This window comes from Equus przewalskii, chromosome 11 (assembly GCF_037783145.1).
Source record: "Equus przewalskii isolate Varuska chromosome 11, EquPr2, whole genome shotgun sequence".
Classification (NCBI taxonomy): Eukaryota; Metazoa; Chordata; class Mammalia; order Perissodactyla; family Equidae; genus Equus; species Equus przewalskii.
The window spans coordinates 8,889,892-8,901,458 of NC_091841.1; the positions used below are offsets into that span (position 1 = coordinate 8,889,892).

Genomic DNA, 11,567 nt, shown 5'->3' on the forward strand with positions numbered 1-11,567 from the left:
CACACACACACACACACACACACCCCGTGGCTGGGCCAAATACACCCAAAGTGCAGATTGATCCAAACAGCAACATCTGGAATAACCATCACATCATTCAGTGGTTGGAGGCCTGAGGTCCACTCCAGGGAGACTTCTGGGTGAGGGTGGGGGACCGCCAGCTGACCATGGCTGCTGGCTGGCAGTAGCTCTGTGCCTGGGCAGCAGAGCGGCCACAGGAAGGGGCCTGACTCTCTTGTCCCCCGCCCCCAGGAAGCAAGGAGGGCCTGTGAACAGAGCTGCCCCCACCTGGTTCTTCCCGCCTTGCTGTGCAGCCTCCGCGGCTCCCTACCTCTCTGCCTCCCAGGACAGATTCCACATCCCGGCTCCCACCTGGCCTGGGCCAGGGTACCGCAGGCTCCCTTGGAAACAAGGCCCTGCTAATAGCTGAAGATCTGGTGGTTGCTTTTTTTAAACTCTGGCTCTGCCCAAAAGCCAAAGTGTGGGTGGGGATGGGGAGGAGGCAGAAGCCCCTCCCAGGCTGCTGCCATCTTCCTGCCCCATCTGCTCCCCAGCAGCCCCTTCACGGAGGAGAGCCTTCCCCCGCAGCCGGGCTGCTCGCCACTGGCCCAGGAGGAAGCATCTCCCTCCTGTGAATGGGTCCCCTCATCCCCGCCCGCAGCCTCCCGAGGATTCTAGAATGTAAGAGCTGGGGGGCACCCAGGAAACTAGAGTCTAGCCTGCTTCCCTCACAGATGGGGAAACCGAGGCTCAGCGATGGGAAGCAGTGGGTGCAAGGCCACGGAGTGGATGATGGAACTGAGACTTCTGGTCCAGGCTGTTCCCATCACATCAGAGGGATGGCAATGAGGCGGTACAAGTGATGAGCACTGATTTCTGAGTCAGGCAGACCGGCTTTGAGTACCGGCTTCAGCACTTAGCACATAGGTGCCCTGGTCAGCTACAAGCACCTGAGTCCTCATCTGAGAAATGGGGTGATGGCAGGCTCCCCTCGAGGGGTGCCAGGAGGATGACGGAGGTGGAGCATGTGCTGAGAAGAGGGACCGTCCTGCAGCCCCTCTAATGGCCACCTTCGGCCCCAGGGTGACCAGGGGAGGCAACTCTGCTGACATTGACCCACACACTCAGCAAGGCCCAGCAAGCCCGAGAGGGCAACAGGAACCAGGCCCGAGGCCCAGGCAGGCCCCCAGTGCCCATCCCCCCAGATCTGCCCACCCCCACCCCTCCAGCACCCAGCAGTCCTCACTGGCTCCCTCACCCGTGCACCCTACAGAGGGGAAGACCTCGGCCCTTTGGTTTTTGGAGGAAGGTAGATGTGAGTAGGGGTGTCTGATGGAAGAGGCTGCTGTCCCCCAAAGCCCCCCAGGACCCCCATTGGGCACTGGCCCTACCACCCCACAGCGTTTCAGCTGGAATTGTACGCCTGGAGCGTTACTTAGCATTGCCCTGTCTGCTTCCTCTTTTACACCGTGAGCCGGGCAGAGGGATGAGCCGCCCAGACCCCGCATGCCCTCAGAGCGGGAGCGTCCTGGCACCTTTCCTGACACGCTGGGCCCCGCACTAGGTGCTTTCCATACGGTAATTGTGGACTCCCAGGGGCATTATTTACACTGTTGAGGCGCAGAAACTGAGTCTCAGAGAGTGTGACCTGCCAAGGTCACAGGCTGAACCCGTGGCCGAGTGGGGTTAAAAGTTAGGTCTGTGGCCTCCTAACCGGACTGTGGCCTTTGGCTGACTCCCGCGGGTCAGAGAGGGTGCAGAATGTGGGAAAAGGCCAGCCAGGGCTAGGGCTGGCCCTGGAGGCGTCCTGAGGGGGAAGGAGCGTGGATGGGGAGGGTCAGCAGTGGGATGGAGTCTCTAGGCAGACAGGAGCTCAGATCCCGTCCCTGAGAGGAGGTGTCCATCCCTCCGCCCCCGCCTCCCCTTGAGGCCCCTGTGAGCAGGGCCCCAGGCCAGACTTCCAGGCGGAGCAGAGGGCCCGGGGCTGATCTCATCACTAACTTGGGACATTGCTGTGAAGCACAGGCCTCCTTTCCTCCTGTCACCTCCCTGGGCCGGGGTCGGGGGGCCTCCGTCCAGGAAGCCAAGAGGGTGACCCCGGATACCCCAGTCCCCGTCCGAGGAGTTTGGGGTCCGAGGAACTGTGTGTGTTGGAAAGGCAGCCCTGGTGGAGAGGGGGTGGCCAGGAGCCCTGGGAGCGGGACTCGGGGAGAGAGGGAACAGAGTGGCGGTCCCCTCCACAGGAGCCTGAGCCCCCGCTGGGCGTCAGCACTGGCCTGGCTGCTGCGGAAAGGCAGTGGCCGAGACTGACCGTCCAGCGGCAAGGCAGACAACACTCATGGGAACAAAGAACGGAGAAGGCCGTTTAGACAGCGGTCAGTGTGCCCGGAGGGAAACAGGCTGGGGTACCGAGGGCAACCCTGAACAGGGCGGCAGGGAAGGCCGCTCTGGGGGCACAGCACTGAGCCGAGACCTCTGCTCTGGAGAGACAAGTGGCTTGCCTCAGGCCACACAGTCTGTTCAGGCAGAGCCAGGCTAGGGCTTGCCTCTGGACTCCCATTCCAATGGTCTCCCTCCTTCTAGAAACATCCTTCTCTTGGATTCTGATGTGTTCCCCTGGTTTCTCTCTTACCCTGTTGGATGCTGCTTCTCTGTGTCCGTGACCGGCTCGTCGTCCTCCCACTGGTGGCTGGTCCCGGCCCTCTTCTGTCTGGAAGGTGGGCTTTCTCCCACTCCCTGTCTATCCCCTGATAACTCCCAAACTGCCACCTGCATCCTCACCTCCCTCAGTTCCCACGTCCTGCTTGACCTCTCCATGTGAATGTCTAACGGTTTTCTCCATCAGGACAACGCTAAGTTGATACAGCAGAGACCAGAAATTAGAGTGGTTTAGAAATATTCAGTTGATTACCTGCTCATGTAATCATTCCCAGGGAAACATTTCAGGTTGGTACATGGCTCGGCTCCACAGGGTCATTTAGAACCTGGACTAATGACGTCCCTGCTCTCTTTACCGCGAAGCTTCCAGATTCCTTCTTGTTGTCACTCTCCCAGCCAACGTGAGGGGACAACATGGAGGTCTAGAGCAGAAATTTCCTCTTAAGCAGGTGAGGCAGAAGTTGAACCCACCCCTCTGCTCACATGCCCCGGACGAGAGTTCAGACATACAGCCCCACCTAGCTGCAAGGGAAGCTGGGAAATGGCCAGCTGCCGTCTGCAGCACAGTCCACCCTCTAGAACGGGGCGGGGAGGGGGCTTCCTTGCCCTGGGGGTCGAGGAGGCTCTCCTCCACAGGGGCACCCCTCTCACCCCACAGGCCCCTGGCTCTGCCCTTTGAGAAGTCCCTCCTTGTCCCTCAGCCTCCACAGCCACCAACAGGGTTCCTTTGGGCACTTATTTGGGCTGGAACAATCATGGGCTCTCGAAGTCCAGCCTTGTGAAGTTGTTGGTAATAACACTTCCTTCAAAGACTCAGTAGGCCTCAGGTCTGTCTGCTGCTGGTCCGTTTCATGTGCCAGTAGCCACACCCCACAGTTCCTTTCTTGCTGGAGTTCTTGCCCAGCCCATCTCGTTCTCTCTCACTTTAAATGAAAGTTCCCCTGAGGGCATCTGAAGTGACAGACTTGGAACAAGGCAACACCCCCCATGTGATACTTTGCCACAGGGGTGATCCTTTGTTTGGCTGAATGTCTGACCTGATAGACGGGCTTTGAGAAAGGCTCTGAGCCACCATCAGACCGTCTGATCTGCTCTTGGGATGAAACCCGTTGCTTTTTCCAGCCCTGGGACAGCAGTTTGCTGGACTCTCTGTTCTTCTGTCCATCTCTTCTTGCAAACTAGACAGTCTCTTGAATATGTTGCTAAAAGCAGCACTGAGCAGCCAACATATGCAAATGTTTTTGCCTCTTTCCAACCATTTCTCTAGAATTTTAGGCTCAGTAGGCATGTGGTCTGTCTTCCAAATTATCACAGGTAGTGGTTTTTTGGGGTTTTTTTGAGGAAGATCGGCCCTGAGCTAACTGCTGCCAATTCTCCTCTTTTTGCTGAGGAAGACTGGCCCTGTGCTAACATCCGTGCCCATCTTCCTCTACTTTAATGTGGGACGCCTACCACAGCATGGCGTGCCAAGCAGTGCCATGTCAGCACCTGGGATCCGAACTGGCAAACCCCAGGCCGCGAAGCGGAATGTGCGCACTTAACCACTGTGCCACCGGGCTGGCCCGGTAATGGTTTTTTATGTTTATTATTTTATTTTTTAAAATATTGCTGCCTTTTCCTTCTTTCTTTTCTTTTAAAGATTGGCCCTGAGCTAACATCTGTTGCCAATCTGTTTTTTTTTTCTTCTCCCCAAAGCCCCCCAGTACATAGCTGTATATTCTAGTTGTAGGTCCTTCTGGTTGTGCTATGTGGGATGCCGCCTCAGCGTGGCTTGACGAGCGGTGCCGTGTCTGTGCCCAGGATCCGAACCTGTGAAACCCTGGGCCCCCGAAGCACAGTGCGTGAACTTAACCCCTCGGCCGCCGGGCCAGCCCCACAGGTAGTGTTTTTAGTAACTGTATTGTTGCAGCGTAACAAGCACTGCCGGCTTTCCGTCTTTCAATATTGTATCAGTACCGCTCCCGCCTGTTGGCCAAGCCAGTGCCACACATTTTAGGGCTTTTATACACAGCAGCTTCCCATTCCTGGTATCAATTTCTGTATTCAAGTGTTACTAAGCTGCTGTTAAAAGGAACTCCAGTGGTCTTAAAATGATAGAAATTAATTTTCCTCTCACGTAATACAATTCTGATCTGAGCATTTCAGGCCTCGCTCCCGTGGGGGGAGGGTCTGATGGGTAGCCAGGAGACTCCACAATGGCCCTTCCCCCCCCACCCTTCTCTTCCCCCCACTCCCCTGTCAGTCAATGACACCACCATGGGACACTTGCTCAGGCCAAACATACGGACGTCAGCCTGATTCCTCCCCGTCCGCCCGCAGCAAGGCCGCTCAGCTCTGTCTTCAGGCAAGTCCCACACCTGCCCATTTCCCTGCCTCTCCGCTGTCTTCACCCGCATCCAAGTCTTGGGTGTCTGTATCTGGGGTCATGTGACCATCTTCTAAGGGGGCTCCGCGCTTTGTCCCTGGTCCCTTTCCAGTAACTCTGCACATGGCAGCCCCAGGGACCTTTTAAAAACATAGATTGACTCCTGTAGCCCCCTGCTGCAAACCCTCCACTGCCTGACCATCACCCTCAGGATTAAATGCTCGCTCCCTAACAGGGCCAAGGTCAGGCCTTCCGTGACTCCTCACTCCTCGTGCCTCTCACTCTCTCTTCCTGAGCCACATGGGCTTCCTTGCTGTTCCTTGAATATGCAAAACTTTTCCTGCCTTAGTGCCTTAGCACTCACATTCGCCGCCGGAAACACTGTCCTCCCACTTGGTCACACACCCGTTCCTTCTGTGTCCTCCACAGGGCAAACAGCTTCTGTGTCACAGATAAGAGTGACAGCTTAGGAGCTATGTCTCCTGGATTTGAATCTCAGCTCTGCTGCTTACTAGCTGTGTGACCTTGGGCAGGTTGCTTAGCTTCTCTGTGCCTTGGTTTTCCTATCTGTAAATGGCGATAATAAAAGTACATGTTACTCAGGGTTGTTGAGAGGATTAAATATGATAATTAACACATTAAATGAAATAAAAATAGAGCATGGCACATGTCCCTCAGGGGTCACTTTAAACATCACCCACTCTGAGAAGCTGTTCCTGGCCACCCCCTCTGCACATCCTCCCCGGGGACCTGCATCCCTGGGCCCCCTCCCCCAGTACCTGCTCTTGCTCCGGGGCTTGCTGCCTGTCCCTCCCACGAGAACGTGACTTCCCCGAGAGCAGGGGCTTTCCCGTGGCGCTGCACAGTAGGTTCTCAAGAAACCCTTGTTGACTGGCTGTGCAAGGAATGGGCTCCCCAGATTCGCTCCTTCCCAGTGGCCCTGTGAGCCTTGCCGGGCGCCCCAGGGTGTGCGTGTGCGTGTGTGTGCGTGTGCGTGCTGCTCTGCCTCCTCAGGCCACCTGGTCAGGTGCTCAGCGTTCCCTCCTGGGAGTTAGGCACCAGGGGCCCTGCTTTCAGAAGCCGGGGGCCCGGGAGGGTCTCAGCCCTTAGCGGGGGCTCTAACGACAGGGACTCCGCCTCCCACCCCGCCTGGCTCCAGCAGTCCCTAGTGGACCCGGTGGTACCCTCTCTGTGCCTCCGTTTCCTCGTATGTACCCTGGGAGAAGACCACGACCTCACCGGCTGCTGTGAAGATCAGGTAGTTAAGGCGTACGAGACGGAGTAAAGCTCTCCAGATGGTAGTTATTATTATTGTTGTTGTTGTTAGTGCCATATTCAAGTGTCAATCTTCTGAGCGTGCTTAGAGGTGCCCGAGGGACTTGGCAGGGTGGGGGGTGGGGAGGTGAGGAGACAGAGAGAGGACGTCGAGGGGAGGGAGGAACTGGGATGGAGTAATCGGTGTGGTCTGCATTCCTCCGTGCCTCTATGGGCGCGCGTGTGTGTGTTTCTGTATCGGGGGGGAGGAGGGGACAGGGGGCAGCAAGGATTCAAAGAAGAAACCGAGCCCTTCCTGGGAACTCAGACCTGGGTTCGGGGTTCTGAGGGCCGGGAGCTGCCGCCAACACGCGCCCCCGAGCAGACCCCGCGGCGGAAGAACCAGCGCCCCGAGTGTGATGAGGCTGCGGGGAGGGGGCCCTGCGCCCCGCGGCCACCGCGGTGGGTACGAACCTGGGGATCCCAGGACGGACAGTGAGAGCCCTGCTCCCCGGCCGCCCCTGCCGCGCCGCGCGCTCCGGGGCCTCGGATGCTCCCGGAACCCCCACGGGCGGGGCCTGCCTTCCGGAGCCGGGCGGGCGGGCGGCGCTGGGAAAGGGCTGTCACTTTCCCAGAGCGGCGGGGCGACGTCAGGCGGAAGGGCGCGGGGCGCGCACGCTTTAAATGGCATTCGCTGTCATCCGAGCTCGCAGGCGTGTGGGCAGCAGCGGGCTATATAAGCGGCGGGCCGGGCCGCCGCGAGCAGACGGCGATAGCGGCGGCGGCGGCGAGCGCCTCGGATCGCAGCGGAGCAGCGCCCCCCGTCCCCGCGCCCCCCGACGGGCCCCCCCGCCCGCCCTCCCGAGGAGCGCCGACCCGGGCCCGCGAGGGCCGCCGCCACCCCGCAGCAGATTTGGATCCCCCGCCCGGCGAGCCCCAGGCTGCTGCCTCCCGGGGGGCCCCGGCGCAGCGGCCGCCCCCGGAGAGCCCCGGCACCCCGCCGCCCGGCCCCGAAGCCGCCGGCAGCGCCATGGCGGCCGCCAAGCCCGGCGAGCTGATGGGCATCTGCTCCAGCTACCAAGCGGTGATGCCGCACTTCGTGTGCCTGGCCGACGAGTTCCCGCAGCCCGTGCGGCCCGCCAAGCTGTCCAAGGGCAAGGGCCGGCTGCGGCGGCCGCGCCAGTCCCGCTTCAAGACGCAGCCGGTGACCTTCGACGAGATCCAGGAGGTGGAGGAGGAGGGGGTGTCCCCGATGGAGGAGGAGAAGGCCAAGAAGTCGTTCCTGCAGAGCCTGGAGTGCCTGCGCCGCAGCACGCAGAGCCTGTCGCTGCAGAGGGAGCAGCTCAGCAGCTGCAAACTGAGGAACAGCCTGGACTCCAGCGACTCCGACTCGGCCCTGTGAGGGGCGCCGCCCGCAGCGGGCACTCGCGGCCCGCCCGGGGAGCAGCGCGCGAACCCCGGGATGGCCCGCACTCCGGGGAGCCCCGAGGACCGGGGCCCGCCGCCCCTCGCGCGCTTGGACTCTCGCCCGCCGGCGAACTGCTCGGTGCGCCCCGCGCCGCGCTTGCCCTGGGCCGGCGGGAGCGCGCGCACGGGGCGCCGGGGAGGGGCCGCTTTCTTCGCCCTTGTAAAGGTTTATTTTTTAACTCTGCCCAGTACGAACTCTGCTGCGAGCGTGTGCGGGGAGGCCCGCCCGCGCCCAGGCGGCCCGGGGTCGCCAGGGCTTCCTGGAGAGCCCCTCCACGCCCGCCCTTGTCCGATGGTTTGCAACTCCGATTTTGCACACCGCTCCACCGTGCCCCCCAGCGCACACCCGTTCTCACTCACGCCAACACACTCTCGCTGAACACTTTTCGAATCGTTAGGCGCGGCTGATGGACTCGGGGCGCGGCGCGGCTGCCGCTGCGCCGGAGGGTTGATATTTATTTTTGCATTGCGATGGCTGACGGCCTTTATTTAATGATCTTTTTACTTGGATATGTCTGTGAGGCTCCGGAACGGAGACAAATAAAGTCAATATATTTGCACAGTGCATTTCTCCAGGCTCTTGACTTCTTGAACCTTCGGTACCCAGTTTCCCAAGACTGGGGGGAGGTGGGGGAAGGATGCGGTTGGAACGGGGGGCCGGGGATCCCCGAGTGGAGGTAACTCCACAAGCTTCGGTCACAGGAACGAGGTCGCGCCCCTGGTGCGCAGATCCATTACTCGCCTCCCCAAGTGGATCCACACCCGGCCCAGAGCGCTCCTGCCTCCCTGCTCTGTTCCCCATCGCCGGCGTCCGGGATGGAGTGAAGCAGCCGGCAGGCGAAGGTCGGCGCTGGGAGGACAGAGAGCGCCTTCCTTGGTTCAACTGACCTCTCAGGGAGACCGGGGTCAGGGACCATCGTCCCGCACCCACCGCGGAAGACCCGGCTGCCTCCGCGCCCTTCCTGGGCAGGGGATGAGGAGAGGCCCAAGCCAGCAGTGGGAGACCCAGGAGGGGATATTTGGGTGGTGGGACCCGAGGGAGGGCTGGGAGCCCTCCCAGGCTGGGCGACAGTGTGGGTGCGCACTCACTGTCGCGCGCAAGTGAGGGCCCCGCGCCCCCCGCGCTGACTCAGCGTAGTGTCCGCGCCCCTGCGCTGCGGCAGCAACCAGCGGCTGTTTCCATTCTTCGGTCTCCTTCTCCAGCCCTCTTTGCCCTCTTCAGGGTTCCGCAAGGAGGGTGGGGCATGGCTTCGGTCGCAGCGCTTGGGTACCACCGAGTCCCCGCCCTTTGTTTACAGACGAGAAAACAAACTTAGCAGAGAAGGAAAGGTCACACGAAGAGTCGTGGCTGCGCGGCCAGCTCTCCTGACTCCCGTCTGGCGCTCCTTGCATCACACGAGTCTGCTTTCCAGCAGCTGCCCGCATCTCTGTCTACACCCGTAACCCTCCAGGTTAGCGGTGTAACGCCGTCACCTGGCAGCAGGAGGCGATAGGGGTAAGAAACAACAATCGGGTGAGGAGGGCAGGTCCCCGTCCTTGGGGCCCCCGCCCAGCCCACCCCTCCAGGATTACTCCCGAGTAGACCCACCACGGCCAGGCTTTCCGCTGAGCAGTTCAGAGGGACGCGGAGAGCTCGGGCGCCTTTCTTCCCTGTCGCTCCAGGTGGCCACGTTTCTGCGCTCGGGTGCCCTCTGGTGGCGGGGGACTGAAACTCCGCCCGGCCAGGCCCGGCCGAGGATCTGAACCGCCCTTTACTCATCACTCCGCATCTCCTGTAGCCCTGGGCTCTAAAGGAAACAGCAGAGCAGAGGAAATGAAACAAAGAAACAAAAATCGAACCCTGAAGGCCTGAAGGCATGTCTCCCCACTGGCTCGAGAGAGAGGAGGCCAGGCCCAGGGCCTGGGGGTTGGGGTCTTTGGCGCTGGTCTAGCCCCTGGGAACACACTGGCCGTTTCCGCCCCTAACCACAGTTCCGTTGCGGTGGGGACGCGTGGCAGACGGCGCTGAACTGCAAAGCTTCGGCCCGGTGAGGCAGCACAAATCCGTGCTTTGATTCCAGCCTCTGCAGCTGCCGTGGCTACGCTGCTGTGAGCTCCTCTGGGCGGGAGCAGAGTGGCTGAAGCGGGCATCCTCCGCCGGCTTTCTCTTCCCTCACCCCCCTCCCCTCCCCCATCTTATCTTACATCTTTAACAGTAGCTCTTGGACGCCCCAAGCCTTCCTGGTGGGTTTGACACCTTTCTGCCTGAGACCCTGGCTAGGCGTCTCCCCTCCCGGCCCCAGGTGCCAGGACCCCTCTTCCTGCAGGAGAGCCTCTTGCTTCTGCCCACCTCCAGCCCCTTCCCCAGCTGCGGGCCCACCTGCAGGGGCTCCTGGGGTCACCACGGCCAGTAGCCGGGTTGTTGTGGGGACCTCATCCCATCGCTCCATTCCCTGCTCAGTCTCTGGCTGGGCGCAGCCGGGAGCAGGAGCTTCGGAAATGTTTGCTGGGTTAAAACGAGGACAGGGCAGTGAGGAAGACTGAGGCCCATCTTGCCTACCTCCTGGATTGTTTAAAAATTATTCTAATGTTTTATTTCCCAAGAAGTATTCGTTCTCTGTAATACAAAACAAGCCACTCATACTCCCACCCCCCAAGATAAATACGTCACCATTTTGAGAGGTATGCCTGTATGTGCCTATTTATTTTCTTTTACAAAATGGGTTTATGTTCTAAATACTATTTTTAAGCCGCTTTTTTACTTACTTGGATTTGTATTAAATATCAGTATGTTTGGAGCTACGTCGTGATTTTTATAAAATTCTATTGAATAGATACTCTGCATTTAATTAAGCTGACTCTCCACTCTTCGATATAAAAGTGATGTCCTGTTTGCCCCAGTTTCTTAGTGTTGCCTATAGCTGGCTGTTAGTTCTGAGGATGGATACAGAAAGGAGTTTGGAAGAGGCAGTGACTCCGGGAGGGGCTGGGGAGGGAGGGGGAGGTCGGGATGCGGCAGTGTTAGAGGAGGAGGCGGGGCCTGGGGGGGGGTGGGGGGGTGGCGGGGTGGGGGGGTGGGACTCTGGCCCTGAACATCTCTGTCCTGCACAGAGGAAGGAGGGGTGACAGGAGGGCTCCTCTGAGGTCGTATGGAACTTCTGGGGCTCAGCTCCTCCCTGTGATTTGAAGGCATTCCAAGACAGCGCACAGCTCCAAGGAGGCGGCTGGGCTGGGATGGGCTGGGATGGGCTGGGCTGGGTGGCCAAACGGTGGGAGAGGCTGCACTAGGGGAGCAAAAGAGCATGAGAACCAGAAAGATGGAGAGGAATGAGGCCCTCGGGGAGACAGGGAAACTCAGGCTCAGCGAGCTGGGGAGATACAGAGAGAGATGCTGAGTGAGGAGCCAGAAAATGTCAAGAGACCGAGAAGAATTAGGGCCACGCTTGGGGAGAGAGAGAGGAAGGGGCCCACAGAGAAGGAGGGAGGGGAGGCCAGATAGAAAGTGCTCTGGGGAAGGGCACTGGAGGAGAGAGAAAACGGGGAGAGCGCCTCTCCAGCAGCGGCGCTGGCATGTGCCTGGGGTGGGTGGAAGCCTGCCCAGCCGGCTGGATTTACAGCCGTCTGGACTCACAGGCTGTCCAAGCAGACGCCTCCGTCCTTCCCTTCCCCGCCTGGGACGGAGCCCACAGTCCCAGCCTGGGTGACGAGTTTTCAAACAAGCTGGAGCCTGGAGGAGGTGACAAGTGGCCGTCCCAGCCCTGGCCGGCAGCCTCCTCTAAATACTTCTCTTTGGCCCTGGCGGAGACTTTTGTCAGGGTGTTTCTGGAAAGCCAGCTTGGCCTCA

The 11,567-nt window shown here is 60.0% G+C and overlaps 1 protein-coding gene and 1 long non-coding RNA gene across 2 annotated transcripts; both read left to right on the top strand.

Annotated features, from left to right (window-relative positions):
* The first annotated feature begins 6,812 nt into the window (after nucleotides 1–6,812).
* On the top strand, nucleotides 6,813–8,309 carry C11H11orf96 (chromosome 11 C11orf96 homolog). Its single transcript, XM_070564870.1, has one exon. The coding sequence runs from the start codon at nucleotides 6,828–6,830 to the stop codon at nucleotides 7,677–7,679; it is 852 nt and encodes a 283-aa protein (XP_070420971.1). The 5' UTR covers nucleotides 6,813–6,827; the 3' UTR covers nucleotides 7,680–8,309.
* Nucleotides 8,310–8,875: 566 nt separating this feature from the next.
* LOC139074456 (uncharacterized) lies at nucleotides 8,876–10,521 on the top strand. Its single transcript, XR_011524080.1, has 2 exons — nucleotides 8,876–9,239; nucleotides 9,407–10,521. It is a non-coding gene; the product is annotated as an uncharacterized lncRNA (long non-coding RNA).
* The last annotated feature ends 1,046 nt before the right edge of the window (nucleotides 10,522–11,567 follow it).

Bases quoted from the DNA above. Each gene is read 5' to 3' on its own strand.
- C11H11orf96 (XM_070564870.1), top strand. From the start codon at position 6,828: ATGCTCCCGGAACCCCCACGGGCGGGGCCTGCCTTCCGGAGCCGGGCG.